The following is a 23,417-nucleotide window of genomic DNA, read 5'->3' on the forward strand; positions in this document are numbered from 1 at the left end:
AGCCCCGCATTGGGCTCCCTGCTCAGTGGGGAGCCTGCTTCTCCCTCCCCTGCCCACTCATGCTCTCTCGCTATCTCTGTTGCTATCTTTGTCTCTCTCTCAAATAAATAAATAAAATCTTTAAAAAAAATTTAAAAAACCTTTTCATAATAAAAATTTACAAGTGCCTATGAGTAAATCTAACAAAATACATATATAACTTTTTTTTTTTTTTTAAAGATTTTATTTATTTATTTGTGAGAGAGAGAATGAGAGAGAGCACGAGAGGGAGGAGGGTCAGAGGGAGAAGCAGACTCCCCGCTGAGCAGGGAGCCCGATGTGGGACTCGATCCTGGGACTCCAGGATCATGACCTGAGCCGAAGGCAGTCGCTTAACCGACTGAGCCACCCAGGCGCCCCATATATAACTTTTTAAAAGATTTACTTATTTATTTGAGAGAGAGAGAGTTGGGGGAGGAACAGAGGGAGAGAATCCTCAAGCAGACTCCCACTGAGCATGGGATTGACACCAGGCTCAATCTCGGGACCCATGAGATCATGACCTGAGCCGAAATCAAGAGTCAGACGCTTAACAGACTGAGCCACCCAAGCGTCCCCAAAATACATACAAAACCTCTATGGAAGATTCTAAAACTTCACTGAGAAGTTTTAGAGGAAATCTTAATAAATGGAGATGTGCACCTGTATATGGATTGGAAGACTCATTATTGTAAATATATCAAGTCTCCCCAAATTTACCTATAGATTCAACGTACTCTCAATCAAAATTCCAAAAAAACATTTCTGTGGAACCTGACAACAGGATACCAAAATTTTTATGAAAATACAAAGGCTCGAGAATATCTAAAACAGGGACACCTGGGTGGCTCAGTCGGTTAAGCGGCTGCCTTCAGCTCAGGTCATGATACCAGGGTCCTGGGATCGAGCCCCGCATCGGGCTCCCTGCTCAGTGGGGAGCCTGCTTCTCCCTCTGCCTGCCATCCCCCTGCTTGTGCTTTCTCTCTCTGACAAATAAATAAATAAAATCTTTAAAAAAAAAAAAAGAATATCTCAAACAGTCTTAAAGAAGGACAAAGTGGGAGAACCTGCCCTACCAGATACCAAGACTTACAAAGCTACATTATGTATGACAATATGGTATAGCACAAGGAGAGACAAAGGTTTTTTTTTTTTTTTTTTTTAAAGATTTTATTTATTTATTTGAGAGAGAGAATGAGAGACAGAGAGCATGAGAGGGAGGAGGGTCAGAGGAAGAAGCAGACTCCCTGCCGAGCAGGGAGCCCGATGCGGGACTCCATCCCGGGACTCCAGGATCATGACCTGAGCCGAAGGCAGTCGCTTAACCAACTGAGCCACCCAGGCGCCCCGAGACAAAGGTTTTAATGTGATAGAATAAAGAGTGTAGTAATAGCTACACAATATATAGACAAGGAACACATGGAGATGAGAGCACTGAGCTAGGTGTGCTCATGGCTACTGTATACTATTTCTATTCTAGAAAAGGAAAAACTATAGAGATTAGTGGTTTCCAGAGGTTTGGGATGGGGAGGGTTGGAAAAATTAAACACAGGGGGCTTTTTAAAGCAGTGAAGCTATTATTTAAGGGTAGATAAATGATACAATGCATCTGTCAAAACCAGAAGAACTCTATAGCACTGTGAAGCTTAAGGTACGAAAACTTTATTTTTTTTTACGAAAACTTTATTTTTTTTTAAGATTTTATTTATTTATTTGACAGAGACTGAGAGAGCACAAGCAGGGGGAGCAGCAGACAGAGGGAGAAGCAGGCTCCCCAATGCCGGGCTCGATCCCAGGACCCCGGGATCATGACCTGAGCCGAAGGCAGTCGCTTAACCAACTGAGCCACCCAGGCGCCCAAAAGGGACTCTTTTAAACAGCCTCCCTGAAGGGGAGGGGTGGTGGTGGAAGCAAAAGGTGCTGACCTAAGTGACTTTGGAAATGTGTTCTCTAAGACTGAAAACAAAAGAAACTATACATAAGCACTGTACTCCAGTTGGTTTTGCTTCCCACAGGAAAATGGGTTTCATTCTGAATGTAATCGGTTTTCCTTCTGAAACAACTACACGTATATACTATATACTGGAACTGAACAATTAAGTAAACAGGTGACAGATGCTGGGAGCCAGGTTTTTCACTGTCGGAATGAGAAGTGACTGATAGATAGCAAGGAGAGAAGTTTAGAATGATCCATGTGGTAATAGATTATAATTAGAGACATCGGTATGTACTCATGTATAACTTAATATAAAATATAAATACAGATGAGGGGGTGCCTGGGTGGCTCAGTCGGTTAAGTGGCTGCCTTCGGCTCAGGTCGTGATCCCAGGGTCCTGGGATCAAGCCCCACATCGGGCTCCCTGCTCAGCAGAGAGCCTGCTTCTCCCTTTCCCTCTGCCTGCCGCTCTGCCTACTTATGCTCTCTATCTCTCTGTCAAATAAATAAATTTAAAAAAAAACTTAAAAAATATATATATAAATAAATACAGGTGATTACATAGAAATATTTATAGACATGTGCATACACTGGGGTTACAATATGTAAACACAGTTCCTCGCTCTTTTAGCTGAGAGCAATGACACCTTAGTAGCAGAGCACACATAACACCCAGATCTTGGTTTCTAGTACATTTCCCAATAAAAGGATCCAGGGCTTCTTGGATAAATGGCTGATTCTAAGACTGAAGCTGGAAATACACAAGATGAGTCTGGAGCATCTTGTAGTGCCAGAAAGTAAGTTAGTGCTGAAAACAAAATCAACCTCCACCCCCAACTATGGGGTGTATGTCAAGGGATACAGGAGCCAACTGAAAGAACTCTCAAAGGCAAAAGCTAGAACAATTTAGGGGTGTCTGGGTGGCTCTGGTGGTTAAGTGGCTGCCTTCAGCTCAGGTCATGACCTTGGGGTCCAGGGATGAAGCTCCACATCAGGCTCTCTGCTTAGCGGGGAGTCTGCTTCTCCCTCTCTCTCTCTCTCTCTCAAGTAAATAAATAAAATCTTAAAAAAAAAAAGGTAGAACAATTTAAGCAAGAATATAAAGCAGTACTGGGTTACAGCTCAACATAAAAAACAAATATCCATGAGTCCTTACTGATATGACTGATTGAGTAAATAAATAAATGGGGGAGAAGAGAAAATCTCCCATGCAGAAGAATTCCAAATAATTTATGTAAATATTCTGCTCTAAAAAGATGGAGCATAACTCCCCAATCCTTAAGTGTGAACTGTGCACAGTGACTTCCTTCCAAATAGAACAGTCTGAAAAAGGGTAGAAGGATTAACAGTGGAGAAACCTGACAAATGCTACCTCAGCCAGATGACCAAGGTCAACGACAGCAGTGCTGAGTCATGCTCATGGCATGTACCCTTGATAGGATATGATGAGAATGGCATTACCACTGTGGTCCTCCGCCCCAAAACCCAGAACTCCACTTTAATTATAAGAAGAACATCAGACACATATCACATGAGGAACATTCTACAAAAGACCTGACTGGTACTCCTCCAAACCATCAAGGGCATCAAAAATAAGAACACACTGAGAAACTGTTACAGTGAAGAGGAGTCTGAGGAGATGCAATGACTAAATGTAATGTGGCGTCCTGGATGAGATCCTGGGATGGGAAAAGGGACATTAGGTAAAAACTAAGGAAATCTGAGTAAAGTATGGACTTTAGTTAATAATACTATTATCAGTATTTGTTCATTAATTTTGACAACGTAGCATATTAATGTAACGTGTTAATAGTAAGGAAATAAGTATGGGGTATATGGGAACTCCGTACGATCTTTTCAATTTTTCTGCAAATCTGTAACTATTTTAAAGTTAAAAGTTTATTTTAAAAAACTATATTATCATTTCTCACTTTTTGTATTATTGGCAAAAATTTCAAAGTTTAATGAGGGTTGTTGCTAAGACTGAGGGTGCAATCGGTCCTCTCGTACATTGGTGTGGGAATGCAAATTGTGTGATCCCTGTGGAGGCGATTCTGGCAATGTCTAGCAAAATTACGTATGGATTTACTCCTCGGCTGGCTGTGAAGACAGACTGAAAAAAGGAATGGGTGCTACCTCCATTCAGAGCCACAGCTTTATATTCAAGATATCTTACTAAGTGATAAAAGGAAGGTGTACTTTTTATCTTAAAATATACTCATATATGTATTTACTTATACGAAAGGTAAATCAAAAACAAGAGCGTTTCCAACCAGGGAAGGAGAGAAGAATGAAGAGTGAGCATGAATGACAGCTGTGCTTCTCTAAGAATACCTTTTTCTGTAGCTTGGACATTGGAACCATGTGAATGCCTTATAAATTTATGAGACAAAATTAAATCAAAATAGAAAATCCAACATCTAAAATTTAAAACCATAATGAGGGGCGCCTGGGTGGCTCAGTGGGTTAAGCGTCTGCCTTCGGCTCAGGTCATGATCCCAGGGTCCTGGGATCAAGCTCCGCATCAGACTCCCTGCTCAGCGGGAAGCCTGCTTCTCCCTCTCCCTCTGCTCCCCTGATCTTGCTCTCTCTCTCTCTCAAATAAATAAATAAAATTTTATTTAAGAAAAACCATAATGAAACAAACAAACCTAACTATTTTGAGTTGGGTAGCTTAACCACCTGGAGAAATTTTTTCAAGTGGATTTAAGCTTGATATTTTGACTGTCTTTTTATCTTCAGAACAAAAGAACTACAGATAAATCTTAAACCGTTTTTTTTTTAAATTATACTCTTGATAATGATGCTGGTATTATTTTGAAATACGTAGAAATATTTTTAAAATTTTTAATTAATCAAATGATTTCTATTTTTAAAAATATAGCTTGTGAGACCAGAAAATTTATAGTAAAATGTTTGGAAAGAGAAAAACTAAAATAGGTGTTATACATGCCTGCAATGTAGTATAAGTACTTTCACTGCTAATATGCCCCTCTGTTCAGTCATTTGGATGGGGGGGGGGGGGCTTGCCTGAATACAGATAACCTAGAATGATAGGAGAACAGCCAAAGGTAACAGAGAGCAAATATAGGCTGAGCACCCATCACCAGCCTCCACTTTCATCTTAATGCAAGGACGTGAAGAACTACCCAATCACACTGGCCTCTGTATGGCCACAGGGCCTCTGAAGGACTCTCTCATCCCTAATCTGATTTATCTCCCAGTCTTGCCCAGGGCAGTCGGTGGTAGACTAACAAGCTGGTGGTATGGGTCCTGTTAAGATTTCTGCATTACATACAGTGAGGGTTTCTTGGGATAGCCATTCTAGAAATTATTCAGTGGTGGCAACCCCTTTGCAGAAAGCTATGTTCCTTTTCTAAAATTATGAATAATGATATTTGTAATTCTCTCTTAACAGAAAATGGCTCCTATATATGTGCAATATAAAAAGTTATGATGTGTCTACAAAACACAAGCCATCAAACTAAGCATGATTGACTAATTCCAGGATTTGTTCAGCAATACTAATTTGTAACTTGGTTCCTACATTTCATGGTGTCCTCCAATATCCCTGGAATCGAGCTGTAGTAGGTGCCAAAAGTCCTTAATTTATGAGAGAAAAATAAAATAATCAGCTAAACTGATTTTAGCTGTTGTATCTGTAGACTAACTCAGAACTTGAATGTTACCTAAGAGCACCACTTGAAAACCTGTCCTCAGCAGTCAGGCAGAGTACACAGGTGAGAAGACCAACTGCAGCTGAAGCTGCAAAGGTCTGCTAGCTGCATGGGGCACAGAGGAAGGGGAAGAAGGAAAGAAAGGAGTATGGCTGGGAATGAGAATCTAGGCTCTGATGATAACATTAATTATAACTGCCTGTACTAAACTGGAGATTCTACACACACCGTCTCATTTTTATCTTCCCAGAAACTTTTTCTCTTTTCTTTGTTTTTTTTTTTTAATTTATTCATTTGAGAGAGAAAGAAAGTGAGAGCGCGGGGGAGGGACAGAGGGAGAGGGAGAGAGAGACTCCTCAAGCAGACTCCCCACTGAGCTCGGAGCTGGATCCCAGGACCCTGAGATCATGACCTGAGCTGAAACCAGGAGTCAGCCACTTAACCAACTGAGCCACCCCCAGAAACTTTCAAGTAGCTTTGATTAAACCAGTATAGAGATGAGCAAACAGGTTTAGAGAGGCTTGATTAACTAGCCCAAGATCACACATCTAGTAGAAGAAGAAGCCTCAGGATTCAGATCCAGGGTAGTCTGACTCCATGGCCAGTACTGCCCTTCTCTATTGAAAACAAACAAGCAAAAAATAACATTCAAATGGGGGTCAGCAGACATTTGAAACCTGAGTATTTGATACTACTACTACAACTATGCCTTTTTCAATTCCATTCCTCACCAAACTCCCATCTTAGAGTCTATTTAGCCTCATGGCTCTTGATAAGCCAATAGCACTAGCTACTGTTTTAGTATATAATATTAACAACCCTTGGGGTGCCTGGCTGGCTCAGTGGTTAGAGCCTGTGACTCTTGATCTTGGGGTAGTGAGTTCAAACCCCATGTTGGGCATAGAGCTTACTTTTTATTTTTTTTTAAGATTTTATTAGTTATTTGAGAGAGAAAGAGAGAAAGAGCACGAGCAGGGGGAAGGGCAGAAGGACAAGCAGACTTTCCACTGAGCGGGGAGCCCAATGTGGGGCTTAATCCCAGGACCCTGGGATCATGACCCGAGCTGAAGGCAGACACTCAACTGACCGAGCCACCCAGGTGCCCCCATAGAACTTACTTTAAAAAGAAAAAAGAAAAAAAAAAGGGCAGACCATTCTTTTATGTCTTTAAGTTAACCTTCCCATTCAAGATACCTTGAAAACCATTTCCTTCCTTTGCATGCTTGGGTACCAGGTAAAATGGCTGTCGTCTTAAATTGGTTTTAACTTTTGTCCCAAGCCACTGACTGATGGGCAGTCCTTCCTGGGTGCTAGCAGGCCAGCTGCTTTTTGACTCCAAAGCCAGGATTATATCCACAGATATTTCTCTAGGTTTTCTAATAAGAAGTGTTACAGCAGGGCTCCCCCTCTTCTTCCTCTGCATAATGACATCTGTATCTGTTTAAACGCATAAAAAGGGAAGACAGCATTTATCAATCCAATTTTCTGTGAAAATAATACATCCGTCATTGGAGATCTATAAAGTGCTAAGTGTAAGGTGAAGTGAGTTCTAAAGTAGAAACTGACCCCAAAAGCAAAGTGTTTTTCCCCACTTAACCAGTATTTATCAATACCTACCATAGGGAAGCATTGTCAAAATTCTGTCTGGTATAAATGATGAGGAGCCCCTGAAGACTTTGAGCTTTGGGAGTATTGTGATTAAATTTTCACTTAAATGTATGGAGGGAAGCCTGGGGAAAAGAGCAGATGAGTGGCGGGGAGGAGGCAGGCAATCGAGAAGACCACAGCAACAGTCCAACCCAGAGGGTGTGTGCGTGCGGCACCACAGAGGCAGGGGGCATGAAGACAGAGGGAGCAAGCCATGTTCCCTGCGGCATTATTCACAACAGCCAAGACATGCAACAACCTATGTGTCAATGCATGGATGAATGGATACAGAAACTATGGTAACCATACACAATGGAATACCATTCAGCCTTAACTCAGAATATCCGGCCATCTGTGACAACATGGATGGATCTGGAGGACATTATACTAAGTGAAATAAGCTAGATGCAGAAAGGCAAATACTGCATGACCTCACTTTTATGTGGAATCTAAAAAAGCAGAATACACAGGAGCAGAGGGTAGGATGGTAGTTACGGGGGGTGGGGAGGTGAGGGAAATGGGGGGATGTTAGTCAAAGGGCACAGAGTTACAGTTATGTAGGATGAGTAAGTATAGAAATCTAATGTATAGCATGATGACTGTCATTAATACTACTACACTGAACACTGGAAGTGAGCTCAGAGAGTAGATTTTTGGTACTCTTACCACACACACAAAAGGCAACTATGTGAGAAGGTATGTTAATTTGCTTACTGTGGTAATCACTTCACTACGTATATGTATATCAGAACAGCATGTTGTACACCTTAAATACAGCTGACCCTGGAACAAGATGGGTTTGAAATGTGCAGGTCCACTTAAATGCAGATTTTTCTGGTAAATATAGTACAGTCCTGTAAACATATTTTCTCTTCCTTATGATTTTCTAAGTTTTTAAATTCCAGTTAGTTAACATGCAGTGTAATGTTAGTTTCAGGTGTACAATATAGTTATTCAACACTTCCATACAACACCCTGTGCTCATCATGACAAGTGCATTCCTTAATCCCCATCACCTGTTTAATCCATCCCTCCCCCCACCTCTCTTCTGGTAACCATCAGTTTGTTCTCTGTAGCTAAGAGTCTGTTTCTTTTTGTCCCTTTGCTCCTTATTTTGTTCCTTAAATTCCACACATGAGTGTGATCATATGATATTTGTCTTTCTCTGACGGACTTATTTCCCTTAGCATTATACTCTCTAGCTCAATCCATGTGATTGCAAATGGCAAGATTTCATTCTTTTTTATGGCTAAATAATATCCCATTGTATATATAAATAAATATATATACACTTATAATAATATACATTATATATATATATATACATGCACCACATCTTTATCCATTCATCAGTCAATAGACACTTGGGCTGCTTCCATATCTTGGCTACTGTATATAATACCTCTATAAACATAGGGGTGCATGCATCCCTTTGAATTAGTGTTCTTGTATTCTTTGGGTAAATACCCAGTAGTGCGATTGCTGAATTATAGGGTAGTTCTATTTCTAACTTTTTGAGGAACCTCCATATTGTTTTCCAGAGTGGCCATACCAGTTTGTATTCCCACCAACAGTGCACAAGGGTTCCTTTTTCTCCACATCCTTGCCAACACTTGTTGTTTCTTGTGTTTTTGATTTCAGCCATTTTGACAGGTGTGAGGGGATCTCTTACTGTAGTTTTGATTTGCATTTCTCTGATGTTGTCATGATAAACATCTTTTCATGTATCTCTTGGCCATCTGCATGTCTTCTTTGGAGAAATATTGTTCATGTCTTCTGCCCACTTTTTAATTGAATTATTTGTCTTTTCTGGTGTTGAGTTTAATAAGTTCTTTATAGATCTTGGATACTAACCTTTATTGGATATGTCATTTGCAAATCTCTTCTCCCATTCAGTAGATTGTCTTTTAGTTCTGTTGATTGTTTCCTTTGCTGTGCAGAAACTTTTTTTTTTTTTAAGATTTTATTTATTTATTTGAGAGAATGAGAGAGAGCACATGAGAGGGGGGAGGGCCAGAGGGAGAAGCAGACTCCCCGCCGAGCAGGGAGCCCGATGCGGGACTCGATCCAGGGACTCCAGGATCATGACCTGAGCCGAAGGCAATCGCTTAACCAACTGAGCCACCCAGGCGCCCTGTGCAGAAACTTTTTATTTTGATGTAGTCACTCCTTAGATTTTAACATTTTTTCTCTAGTTTACTTTATTGTAAGAATATAGTATATAATACATAGAACATACAAAATTTGTGTTAATCAACTGTTTATGTTATCCGTGGGGCTTCCAGTCAACAGGAGGCTCTTAATGGTTAAGTTTTGTTAATACACAGATTTTCAACTATGTGGGGAGTTTGGTGCCCCTAACTACCCTGTTGTTCAAGGAACAACTGTACAGTTTTTATTTTTTTTAAAAGACACAAGTAGCAGAAATGAGAACAATTAAAGAGGTCCAAATCAACAAAACTGGTAGATGGACTGAATCTGTAAGGTAAGAAAGAAGGTAAAAGTCTGAAATGCCATCCCAGGATTTTGACCTGGGAAATGGTTGATGTTGATTTGATTCTTCAATATGGAATAATCAGAAGGAAGAAAGATTGGGCTGAGATGCACTTCATTTTAGACATACTGAGCTCTAGGTGTGTGGAAGATACCCAAGTGAAGATGGCCATAGGATAGGTGGCTGTGGTGGCCAGAAATTTGGGAAAGGAGTATAGAGGAGAGATACTGGCTTTGGTATTGGGAGGTGTACAAGCAGTAGCTAAAGACCACTCCCAGATAAGACTTCTGGAAGGGACCACAGTGAGAGAGAAGATAGGGGACAAAGGAGAAAATCCTAGAGAACGCCCTCATTTTCTTATTACTAAATTGGCAAAACCCACTTCTTACCCATGATATCCTTCTACCCTCCTATTCCTAGTAAGAAGTGTCCATCTAGGGGTGCCTGGGTGGCTCAGTCGTTAGGCGTCTGCCTTCAGCTCCGGTCATGATCCCGGGGTCCTTGGATTGAGCCCCATATCGGGCTCCCTGCTCGGTGGGAAGCCTGCTTCTCCCTCTCCCACTCCCCCTGCTTGTGTTCCCTCTCTCACTGTGTCTCTCTCTGTCAAATAAATAAAATCTTTAGGGGAAAAAAAAAAAAGAAGTGTCCATCTACCTTTCAAAGGCCACCCCTGCACATGGTGTCTGGATTCCTTCCTTCTCACCTTCTTAAGCAGCTTGTTTCTTCAATTGTTCCCTCTCTGGTCATCAGTGGCTGCCCCCTCCCTACTGGATCATTCCTATCTGTATACAAAGGGTTCCAGTATTTCTCATTCTAAAATATACCTCTCTCTTGACCCCACCCTGCCTCTTCCCCACACTGACCCATCTTTCTGTGTCCTTTACAGTGGAGACTTTGTAAAGATATGCCTACACATGCTGTCTTTACTGCTTCCCTGCCCTTTGTCTCTTGTGTGCTCAGGACCCCACTGGAACTGCTAAGTCAAAGTTACCAAAAAACCCCACAAAACTGTAGACCAAATCCAATAGTTTCTGGACATCAGTAGCACTCTATACACTGACCGCTCATTCTGAAAAACACTTAGTCTCCTTATGCTCCTTCTCTTCTTCCCAACCCCTAATGGGATCCTCTTCTTACCACTCTACTTAACACTACAACTCCCCCTCCCCCTCCCCCATCCTATCCCCAACACTCTTGATCCCTCTCACTTTGCTATACTTTTTTATCATAAAACTTACTACTTTCTAGTATATAAGATAATTATGGTTTCCATTTGTTATTAATTGTATGTCTGCCCTTATATAACTATAAGGTACAGAAGGGTGAAGGTCCTCATCTCTTTATTCATTACTGTATCCCAAACACCTAGAACATCTGGCACATTAGATGATCGATGGATACTGATTCATGAATAAATGAATCAACCCTCTCTGCCTACGTGGTCTCATCCATTGTCAATGCCATTTATATGTTTACATACAGCCCAAACATATCCTCTGAACTTCAAACCCATATCCAATAACAGACTTGACATACTCACTTCAGTGTATCACAGGAATCTCTAACTTAAAATATCCAAAGCCATACTCCTCTAATTCATACCTTAAAATACATTCCTCTTCAGTCTTTCCCATCTTAGAAAATGGTACAATCAATCCACAGAGGTGCTCAGTTAGCAGACTGGAGGCCTTCTTTAATTCAGTCCTTTCTCTCCACCCCTACAGTTAATCCAGAAGTAAGCACTGCTACAAGCTTGGATATGTCTGCTTCTCTCCATCCCCACCTCCATGTAAGCCACCACTATCTTTCACCAGAATTACTTCAATATTTTCCTTTTCCTTTCCTTTCCCTTATTTGTTTTTTTAGAATATATTCTCCAGAGAAGCCAGAGTAAACTTCTAAAAATACAAAGCCAATCATTATTCCTTAATTAAAACATGAATGAACATGAAATCAATCTGAATTCATTTCCAGGATCTACAAGTCCTTGCACAGTCTGGCCCCTGGCCACCTCTTCAACTTCATTTCATGTCACTCTTCCCCTTGTCCACACAGGCCTCTTTTTGTTCCTTGAGCTTGCCAAGCTCTTTTCCGCCTTGGGGTCTTACTCCACCCCAATTGCTACTACTTCTCCCAGTTCATTCCCTTCAGAGCACGCAGTGCAATTTGTGTTTACAAGCTTCAAGAGGCGATCCCGGTGATTTTATGCAACCACCTGTACCCAGTGGCATAAGGCAGCTGTCCAGTGAATATTCAATGGAGGCCAAAATAGAACTAATCAACATTTAGGAAGAATGCCAAGAAATTCCAGTAAACTAAAATCAGGAGTGAAGAGTTGTTTCTAGGACGTAGCGATCAACAGTCTGCTGCAGAGAGATCAAGAAAGATCAGAAGAGGATCCTTTTGAGTTCGTAAGTGTGAGGATCGGGTATTCACGTTGTTGTGTGACATACGCCTCCCTCAACCCTGTTAGGACCTCGGCACTTTACCTGTCTGATGTGGAAAGAAAAAGATCAGGAGAGGAGTGCACACTGGCAATTAATAGGGATGATTAGAACTTTAAGAATCAACAGTCAAAACTCTTACCTTGAATGTTTTTAATTTCTTCCTTAATGATCTTCCTAAACTTGAACAGCATCTTAGAAGCTGATAATATTTCGTCTTCTAAAAACTGACTCAGAGGATTTCCTTTGGGATTTCTTTTGAACTTCACAAAGTAATAAGCACCACTGCTGCCATATTCTTCTGGCTGAATTCTGGGGACCTCCAGTTTGAACATTATATCAAATTCATTAGGAGCAGAAATCTAAGAAATAGTAAAAATAGCACTGAAATGTTGGTTTGTGAATATTTTCCAAGCAACTGAAATTTTTTTCTTGAAATGTCCACTTAACACCCTACTTTGAAAAGCAAGATTCCTGGGGTACCTGGGTGGCTCGGTCATTAAGTGTCTGCCTTTGGCTCAGGTCATGATCCCAGGGTCCTGGGATTGAGGCGCGCATTGGGCTCCTTGCTCCGCTGGAAGCCTGCTTCCCCATCTCCCACACCCCCTCCCCCACACCCTCTCCCCCTCTCCCACACCACTCTTCCACTGCCCCTCTCCCACTCCCCCCCACTCCCCTGTCTTCCACTCCCCTGTCTCCCACTCCCCCATCTCCCATTCCCCTGTCTCCCACTCCCCCTGCTTGTGTTCCCTCTCTTGCTGTGTCTCTCTGTCAAACAAATAGATAAAATCTTAAAAAAGAAAAGCAAGATTCCTAAGATTTATATCCTCTGGAAGTGGGATTAGTGGAACTAGGAGAGTATTATTGTTTTGGTTTGTAGGTTCCACACTCTTTTTTTTTAACGAAGAGTATGCATTATTTTTATAATTTAGAACAATTTTAAATATCATGCAAGCTTTTAAAATCTGCACCAGCTTTTTTCTGAATTTAAAACTTAATAAAATTAGGGTGCCTGGGTGGCTCAGTCATTAAGCGTCTGCCTTCTGTCAAATAAATGGATAAAATCTTAAAAAAAAAAACTTAATAAAATTAAAAACCAATAAGGTGCTATCTTTTTTGTCACAAGATACTGCAGCCACCCTTCTGTCACAATGGTCTAAAAAAATGTGCGTAGTCATGGCTGGCTAGTTGAGCAAAGGCCACCTTGTTAGAGCTGCTGGTCACCCAAGTAACTGTGAGTGCCAAGTCATGAACTACATTAGTGTCTTTGAACCACAGCATTTTAGGAGCTTCAAAGAATCATTTTCATCCTCACAATAATAATATATGAATCAGCAATCAAAAATGATTATTTTTCTTATATTAAAAATAGCACAGGGCACCTGGGTGGCTCAGTAGGTTAAGCAACTGCCTTCAGCTCAGGTCATGATACTGGGATCCTGGGATCGAGTCCCACATCGGGCTCCCCCTGCTCTCTGGGGAGCCTGCTTCTCCCTCTGCCTCTGCCTGCCACTTCCCCTCCTTGTGCTCTCTTTCTCTCTCTGTCAAATAAATAAAATCTTTAAAAATAAATAAATAAATAAATATTAAAAATAGCACAAATCTTTCATTAGTCAGGAGCATGCTTCAAGTACAGCTATTGGACTGTACTGTTCAACAGGGTACCTAGTAGCTATATATGTCTACTGACCATATGAAATGTGGCTAGTCCAAATTGAGATGTACCATGCTGTATATGTATATTGAATTGTGTCCTCCCAAAATTCATATATTGAAGCCCTAACCCCAAAAGTGACTGTATTTGGAGACAGGGCTTTTAGACGGTTAAATGAGATCATGAGGGCAGGGTGCTAATCTGATAGGACTGGTGGGAGGAGAAGGAAGAGGAAGAGAAGGAGAAGAAGGGAGATCCCTTTCTCTGCCCACATGCACTGAGGAATAAAGTGAGGATACAAGGAGAAGGTGGCTGTCTACAAGCAAGGAAGAGAGTCCTCATCCAAACCTAACCATGCTGGCACTATGACCTTGGACTTTCAGCCTCCAGAACTCTGAGGAAATAAATTTGTGTTGTTTAAGCCACCCAGTTTATGGTGTTTTTGTTATGGCAGCCTGAGCTGACTCGGGTATACTATGAGAGTCGAACACTTGGGAGTGACGTCAGTGGGAATGAAGTAAGAGTCTCTGAAAATTCACTCTTCCACATAAGCAACAAGAACATGGACCAGATTAGTCAATTCAACTTCTTCTGATCTGTATATTAACCAAGAGCTTGCAACAATCCAAGGAGGACTTATTCCAGAAAAATGGCTGAATCCCAACAGGAACTGTGAGCTTTGTGGGCACTGCCCTATTCCCACCCCCAGAGCACAGAAGATTCTCATTCCCATTCCCTCTCAGAAACCCTCCACTGAGAGTAGCTACTATTCTGACTTCTTACACCATAGATTAGGCTCACCTGTTTGGAAACACCATATAAACTGAATCATATAAAATGTATTCTATTACATCTGACTTCTTTTGTTTAACATTACGTTTGTGAGATTCATGCATATTGTTATGTGTACTGGTAGTTTGTTCTTTTTCATCTTATGCAGTATTCTACTGGATTGATGAAATATATCAGAATACATTTACTTATTTTGTTATTGAGTATTTGGGTTAACAGTCAAAACTGTTCTGAGCACTCTTATATATGCCTTTTGGTGGACATAAGCACTCATTTCTTTTGTGTATGTACCTAGGAGTAGAACTGCTGGACCACAAAATAAGCATATCTTTAACTTTAGAAGAAACTGTCAATTTTCTAAAGAGGTTATACCAACCTATCCTCTCTTCATCAAGTAAGGGTGTTTCAGTTGCTCCACATCTTCTCCTAAGATGGAACTGTCAAGCCTTTTAAAATTTTAGCCATTCTAGTGGATAGATGTGTGGTAGAATCTCATCATGATTTTAATTTACATTTTCCTGATGATTAATGATGTTGAACACGTTTATTGTTATTGGATTATATACTAAAGCATCTATTCAAGTCTTTGCCCAATGTTAAGTTGGTTTGTCTTTTTCTTATTTATTTGTACTAGTCCTTTGTCAAATATACATATTGAGAGTAACTTCTTCCAGGCTGTGGCTTGCATTTTCATTCTCTCAATGGTGAGAAGAAATTCAATTCTAATGAAGTCCAATTTATCTATTTTTATGGTTAGCAATCTTAGTGTCCTATTTAAGAAATATTTGTACATCCCATTGTTATGAAGATACTCTTCTATGCTTTCTTCTAGGAGCTTTGTTGTTTTACCCTTCATCTTTAGGTCTATTTTATATCTTGAATTAATTTTTGTGTATGACGTGTGGTAGGTGGGTGTCACAGATATCCAATTGATCCAGTATCGATATTGAAAAAACCATCTTTCTCCCACTGAATTACACTATTGCATATATTTTGTACTGAATTGAATTATATATGCAGGTCTGTCTCTGGACTTCCTACACAATTGGCTTATTTGTCTATCATTGCCCCAATAATAACTGCCTAATTAGTGTAGCTTTATAGTAAGTCTTGCTCTTTGATAGGGTAAGTCCTCCAACATTTTCTCCTTTAGAATTGCCTTTTATTCTAGGTTCTTTGCATTTCATTTCATTTTCTTTTTTTTTTTTAAGATTTTATTTATTTATTTGATAGAGAGAGAGACAGAGAGAGAGGGAACACAAGCAGGGGGAGTGGGAGAGGGAGGAGCATGCATGGGACTCGATCCCAGGACCCTGAGATCATGACCTGAGCCGAAGGCAGTCCCTTAACCAACTGAGCCACCCAGGTGCCCCTTTCATTTCATTTCATTTCATTTTCATTTCTTTTCTTTTCATTTTTTTAAGTAGTATTCATGCCCAGCGTGGAGCCCAACATGGGGCTTGGACCCAAGACCCTGAGATCAAGACCTGAGCTGAGATCAAGAGTCAGATGCTTAACCGACTGAGCCACTGAGGCAACCCCCCTTTACATTTTCATGTAAATCTTATAATTAGCTTGTCAATTTAAACAAAAAATTGATGGGATTTTGACTGAATTGCACTGAATCTATATAGATCAACTTGAGGAAAACTGAACATGATATAGAGTTCCATTTATTTAGTCCATTTTCAAATTTACTCAGCAATGTTTTGAAATTTTTATCATCTTTAGCAAGATTTATTCCTAAATATTTGATGTTCTTGATGCTATTGTAAATGGCATTTTTACATTTCATTTACACTTTTTTGTTTTTAATATGTTGAAGTACTTTGGTTTTTGTTTACTGACTATGTATCCAGCAATCCTGCTAAATCCACCGATAACAGTTGAACAACACAGATTTGAATTGGGTGGGTCCACTTATACATGGTGTTTTTTTTACAGTACAGTATTATAAATGTATTGTGACTTCCTTATGATTTTCTTAATAACATTTTCTTTTCCTTCTTACTTTATTGTAAAATACAGTATGTAATACATATAACAGACAAAGTATGTGTTACTGTTACTGTTCATCAAAAAGTCAGTCAACACTAGGCTCTTAGTAGTTAAGGTTTTGGGGAGTCAAAAGTTATATGCAGGAAGCCTGGATGGCTCAGTCTGTGAAGCCTTCGGCTGGGGTCATGATCCCAGGGTCCTGGGATCGAGCCCCACGTAGGGCACCCTGCTCAGCAGGGAGCCTGCTTCTCCCTCTCGCTCTGTCTACTGCTCCCCCTGCTTGTGCTCTCTCTTTCTCTGACAAATAAATAAATAAAATCTTTTAAAAATTAAAAAAAAGTTATATGCAGATTTTTGACTGCATGGATGGGGAAGGGTTGGTGCCCCTAGTCCCTGTGTTGTTCAAAGGCCAACTGTATTTCTAATAGTTTGTATAAAAATTCAATCAAGTCATCTGCATAAATAGGTTTTATTATTCCTTTTCTGATCTTACGCATTTTGTTTCTTTTTCCTGCCTTGTTACATGGGCTCTGTGTATTCCTTTACCTCCTCTTTTTTTGTTCAACATTATGATCATAAGATTCATTCACATTGTGCATGTGGCTGTAGTTTATTTCTTTTCTTTACTGGTTAATGTACTACAGGCTAAAATCACTACAATTACTTGATTTCTATATAACCTTCCACTTAGCCCAAACTATATGATTGGTAAATTGCAAAGAGACAAAAAGAACATTATGGAATGGCAATTACACAGAGAATTTCTGTAAGAAATCGTCCAAATTTTCACCTAGAACTTGATAATATTACAATAAAATACATGAATAAAAATGTGTCAATGTGGAACTAAGTAAATAAATTATTGAGAGGTGTGTCTATCCTTTTTATCAGTTACAAAGAGTTTGGAATCTAATTTTGAAATCCAAGTGTATACATAACAGAAGAAAATACACCAAAATGATAACAGTGAATAAATAACATTTTCTTTTCCAGGAATAATATTGCTCTTCTATATGCTTTTCCTAACTTTCCAGGGACATCAACATGGAAAAGGGGCAAATATGGGAAAGGGTGAGAAAAGTGGTGGGGGGTGGGTAGCTGTGGGAGCCTGCTAGAAGATTCACTGCTGGAGCCAGGCAGTGAATCAACTCTACAATAAAAATGTATCAGTTTTAAAAATCAATATATGTTTTAAGTAAAACAAATTTCGTTCAATTTCTTCCATCAGTGTATGATTTTTAAAAAGAGGGGCACCTGGGGCGCCTGGGTGGCTCGGTTGGTTGGGCGACTGCCTTCGGCTCAGGTCATGATCCTGGAGTCCCGGGATCGAGTCCCGCATCGGGCTCCCTGCTCAGCGGGGAGTCTGCTTCTCCCTCTGACCCTCCTCCCTCTCCTGCTCTCTGTCTCTCATTCTCTCTGTCTCAAATAAATAAATAAAATCTTTAAAAAAGAGGGGCACCTGGCTGGCTCAGTCAGAAGAGCACATGACTCTTTATCTCAGGGTTGTAATTCAAGCCCCACTTTGGGTGTGGAGACTACTTATGTAAGTTAAACTTTTTTTTTTTTTAAAGATTTTATTTATTTATTTGACAGAGAGACACAGCAAGAGAGGGAACACAAGCAGGGGGAGTGGGAGAGGGAGAAGCAGGCTCCCCGCTGAGCAGGGAGCCCGATGCGGGGCTCCATCCCAGGACCCTGAGATCATGACCTGAGCCGAAGGCAGATTCTTAAGGACTGAGCCACCCAGGCGCCCCAGTTAAACTTTTTTAAAAGTAAAAAATAAAAATAAAAAGAAGACTGGTTCTGGGGCACCTGGCCTGGCTCAGTCAATAGAGTATGCCCCCACTCTTTATCTCAGGGTCCTGAGTTCAAACCCCACGTTGGATGTGGAGCTTACTTAAAAAAAAAAAAAAGGAGACTGGTTCTGGCTGGAAACTTCTTTAAACATCTTATTGTTCCTTCCAAATGACTGCACTGAATATTTATGTAATAAGAATCATACTTAAGCCAGACAATCTAATGAAAATTTTGCTCACTTGGCTTTCAAAATACTTTAGATGGAATTATATAGTCTTCAGTGCTAAAAAAGTTTAAGATTCAAAGACTGATACATACACTGTCTTTTTGGCAATAAATAAATATCACTGAGTCCACACCAATGAAATGGGGGGCTGTTTAGGCTACAATTTATGTAAAACATTCTGTGACAATAGAGTTTACAATCCAGGTGGCAAGCCAAAAGAAAAATATATGAAAGATGGGCGCCTGGGTGGCTCAGATGGTTAAGCATCTGTCTTCGGCTCAGGTCATGATCCCAGAGTCCTGGGATCAAGTCCCGCATCGGGCTCCCTGCTAGGCGGGGAGCCTGCTTCTCCCTCTGCCTCTCTCTCTCTCTGTCATGAATAAATAAATAAAACATTAAAAAATATATATATATATGAAAGGTTTAATTTCCACTGAAAGCTACCAGGTTAAATGCTTATCATGGGAATGAAATCTGAATCTGCTACCCTGAGAAAGCAGAGGTCTTGAGAGAAATCACTCATCCTTTCTTCCTTTTTTTGTTTGTTTTATTTATTTATTCATGAGAGTCAGAGAGAGAGATAGAGAGAGGCAGCAGCAGAGGGAGAAGCAGGCTCCCTGCCTAGCAGGGAGCCCGATGTGGGTCTCGATCCCAGGACCCTGGGATCGTGACCTGAGCCGAAGGCAGACGCTTAAGCATCTGAGCCACCCAGGTGTCCCACTCATCCTTTCTTCTTGAGCACATTCATTCATTTGAATACTTGCTATGTGTTAAGGCTTAGAAATACAAAGATGCATAATATTTGGCCTGCTATCTTAAGAGTTTATAATTCTAAAAACCTAAATCTAGAGTTTAACAATCATTTACTTCTGAAGGAGAGCAGTTAATTGAATAAAGCCAATATGTAACATAAAATAAATTACGATCACCTAAATGCTATCAGCCTGTATTTCTGTTCATGCTACACCCAAGATTTTACAGATCTACTGGAGGTGCACAGCCCAGCCCTGAAAAAAACTGACAGATTAGGTGAAAACACAACTAAAGAAATCTGCCACTGGGGGCGCCCGGGCAGCTCAGATGGTTAAGCGTCTGTCTTCAGCTCAGATAATGTTCTCAGGGCTCTGGGATCCGGCGGGCTCCCTGCTCAGCGGGAAGTCGGCTTCTCCCTCTCCCCCCACCGCCTCTTTCCCTCTCTCCACCCCCGGTTGTGCGCGCGCGCTCGATCTCTCTCTCTCTCATGAATAAATAAAATCTTTTTTTTTTTAAGATTTTTTTTATTTGACAGAGAGAGACACAGCGAGAGAGGGAACACAAGCAGGGGGAGTGGGAGAGGGAGAAGCAGGCTTCCCGCTGAGCAGGGAGCCCGATGCGGGGCTCGATCCCAGGACCCTGGGATCATGACCTGAGCCGAAGGCAGACGCTTAACGACTGAGCCACCCAGGCGCCCGGAATAAATAAAATCTTTTTTTTTTAATTTTTTTTTAAAATTTATTTATTCATGAAAGAGAGAGAGGCAGAGGCAGAGGGAGAGAAGCAGGCTCCCCGCCTACCAGGGAGCCCGATGCGGGGCTCGATCCCAGGACCCCGGGATCATGACCTGAGCCGAAGGCAGACGCTTAACCATCTGAGCCACCCAGGCGCCCGGAATAAATAAAATCTTAACAACAACAACAACAAAAAAGGCCACCACTGGTCAGGAAAGAATCTTCAGTCAGGAACCTGCTCCTAAATCTTCAATTCATACTGGAATGAAGACTTTAATAACTCAGCCACACACAAACAAACGGAGCCGTGGAATACATACCCTAAAACAATCACACTGTATGTGTATTTAGGAGGAACACTTTTTAGGATCTGTAGGAGATTTTTTCTTAATGTTTTAAAAAAAATCACCCACTGTGAGGTTCCCAAGACATCTGTATAAGAAACTGGGGAAAGAGGAAGTCCGCAGGGGCTGAGGGTACTGACTGAAGATGTTCTTCCTATAGAGTTTTTCCCATAGGAAAAATGTTCCTAGATACACTAATTTTGTGGAATTTTTCGCACTTAATTATCCAAGTCAGAACTTGACTAGGGCACACCAAGTATAGCACTGTTACAGAAACTCCATACAAATCTGCTTGCATGAATGAATCGATACACTTGAATTCCCCCCAAGAGTAGTGTCTTGACAGTAGTTGGCAACCGATACTGGTTAGCTGTACGTTCGTTGGATGTATAGATGGATAAACGAACAACGGATCCTCTTTTTGGTTGGAACTATGTCACAGGCCAAGAGAACAAGAGTCTGGGTTACTTCCGAAGGGAAGTGAGGGACCGCGCGACCCGCGGGAGTTGGGACTATCGGGCAGGCTGGGGACAGGGGCAAGGGAGTCAGCGGAGGAGAGGCGCGGGGCAGCTCACCTTCACGTGCTCGTAGTAACTTCCGGTGCGCAGCAGGGAGACACCTTTGAACTCGGACTCACAGCTCTGCAATCTCCGCAGCAGGTGGTCCACAAGCCTGTTCACAATCTCCGCCGCCACTGAGATTTCCTGGCGCCTCAGCCTCAACTTTTCCAGCACCGCTCGGGGCCTCCAGGCGCCAGGCACCGCCCCCTTCTGCCTCAGACTCGACGCTGGAAGCAGCGGGCCGAGGCCGGAGACCTCCGTGGGCTCTGGCAAGTCTCTCTGCTCCTGAGCGGCGCGCGCGTCCCTCTCGCGGCGAGATCCAGTCCCGAGAAGGTGCGGCCCCGAGGCCGCGGGAGACGCCAGCTTCTGCGCCGGAACCGCCAGCCCCTCCACCACGTCTTCAGCGCCCAGAGGCGCCTTTTTGGCGCGGACACGCCGCGCGCGCACCTGTGGTCTCTCCGTGGAGCCCGGGGCACTCTTCTTCCGCAGGGATCCAGATGCCCCGACTGGGCCGCACTTCTGTGCTTTGGGCCCGGCGGCCCCAAGGGCGGCCGGGGGTCCGCTGGGCTCCGCCCGGGGACCCTTCTCTCCTTGCGCCAGAACCTTGGGGGCGGCGGCTCCGGCCTTCGAAGCTCTCCGCGTGGCATTTTCGCGCCGGGGATCCATGCTGGCGCTCTCTATTCCCCGAAAGAAGGAAGACTTGGCTTGGGGGAAGGCCACGGGAGGAGGAGCCGGCAGTGGCAGCGGGAAATGAAACTTAAATATCTGGCGGGAACGCAGGGACCGCGGCCGGGGAGCACGCGCCCAGACGGAACGCTGGGAAGTCACGGGGAGCCACGACCCGGCCGCCAAGGGGCGGGCCGCCCGTGGTGCCCGAGAGATGCTAACTTTCTCACCCTTCGGTGCACGTGACGCCGCCGGGCGGGGAAGCACGCTGAATTCAACCAGAGGGCAGCGGGGAACACTCTAAAGGAGCTGTGAAAGCTTAACAGATTTGCGGGCATTCAGCCTAAAAGAATTTTGGGAAACTACGGAGCTTCTCCCACACTGAAGTTGACAGAGAAAAAAAAATTTTTTTTAAGACTTTATTTGGGTGGCTCAGTCGTTAAGCGTCTGCCTTCCGCTGGGGTCATGATCTCAGGGTCCTGGGATAGAGCCCCGCATCGGGCTCCCTGCTCAGTGGGAAGCCTGCTTCTCCCTCTCCCTCTCCCCCTGCTTGTGTTCTTCTCTCGCTGTGTCTCTCTCTGTCAAATAAATAAAAATATTTTTTAAAAAAGACCTTATTTCTTTGAGAGCGAGAGAGAGAGAGAGAAGGGGGAGGGGCAGAGGGAGAGAGAGAGAAGCAGACTCCCTGCTGAGCACGGAGCCCCATGCAGGGCTCAATCCCAGGCTGAGACCATTACCTGAGCCTAAGGCACATGCTTAACTGACTTGAGCCACCCAGGCGCCCTGACAGAAATTTTTTAAGTGTAAGTTTAAGTAAGGGTACTTTTTTAATTAACGAGAAATAGAAAATGTCCAGCTTTTACAAGGTGGAAATGAAATGAGGACTGACTGCAATTGGAATAAAGATTTCATTTTATTTGACTTTGTAAAAGCACATACAGTCTTACATTGTGTAGAAGTTTTTTTTTTTAAAGACTTAAAAAACATTATATACTTATTTGTCAGAAAGAGCACAAGCAGGGGGTGCAGCTAGCAGAGGGAGATGGAGAAGCAGTCTCCCACTGAGCAAGGAGCCCAATGCAGGGACTCAATCCCGGGACCTTGGAATCATGACCTGAGCCAAAGGCAGTTGCTTAACTGACTGAGCCACCCAGGCGTCCCTGTGTAGAAGTTCCTATCTGTGAGTTTTATCCATTGGTTCTCAAAAGCCCATCAAAAAATGGCACTTATATTTTAAATTTTTTTTTTTTTTTTTTTTTTTTTTGAGACAGAGAGAATGAGAGAGAGAGAGCACATGAGAGGGGGGAGGGTCAGAGGCAGAAGCAGGCTCCCTGCCGAGCAGGGAGCCTGATGCGGGACTCGATCCAGGGACTCCAGGATCATGACCTGAGCCGAAGGCAGTCGCTTAACCAACTGAGCCACCCAGGCGCCCGGCACTTATATTTTAAATAATTCATGCTGTTTGGGCCCTTGTGATTCCAGAGTTCTCCATATAGGCTTTCAAATATCTATTTCTAAAGCCAATCCCTTTACAGAAATACATATTAGATAGGAAACCCCTGGGTTTAGATGCCTTGATTACTTTTTTTTAAAAACCATCCTAACCATTTTTAGGTGTACAGTCCAGTGACATTAAATAATTAATATTGTGCAACCATCACCACCATCCATCTCCCC

The 23,417-nt window shown here is 42.2% G+C and overlaps 1 protein-coding gene and 1 non-coding gene across 3 annotated transcripts in view; one reads left to right on the forward strand and one right to left on the reverse strand.

Moving 5' to 3' along the window:
• The window catches only part of CGAS (cyclic GMP-AMP synthase), a 25,954-nt gene extending 4,162 nt beyond the window's left edge, over window positions 1-21,792 (reverse strand). Inside the window, exons 1-3 of one of the 2 annotated variants that reach the window (XM_034990808.1) lie at window positions 21,090-21,792; window positions 12,359-12,578; window positions 6,826-7,068 (exon numbers count right to left, since the gene is read on the reverse strand). In XM_034990808.1, the coding sequence (XP_034846699.1) occupies window positions 6,826-7,068; window positions 12,359-12,578; window positions 21,090-21,740 (1,114 nt within the window). In that variant the 5' untranslated portion in view covers window positions 21,741-21,792. The remainder of the gene's footprint in view (window positions 1-6,825; window positions 7,069-12,358; window positions 12,579-21,089) is intronic. The other variant, XM_034990809.1, reaches the window with a different exon arrangement.
• LOC118001720 lies at window positions 12,170-12,271 on the forward strand. The gene has a single exon (XR_004676824.1). It is a non-coding gene; the product is annotated as a small nucleolar RNA U13 (small nucleolar RNA).
• Window positions 21,793-23,417: the final 1,625 nt, after the last annotated feature.

The sequence above is a fragment of the Mirounga leonina genome, unplaced genomic scaffold (assembly GCF_011800145.1).
Source record: "Mirounga leonina isolate KUSES-001 unplaced genomic scaffold, KU_Mleo_1.0 Mir_53, whole genome shotgun sequence".
NCBI lineage: Eukaryota > Metazoa > Chordata > Mammalia > Carnivora > Phocidae > Mirounga > Mirounga leonina.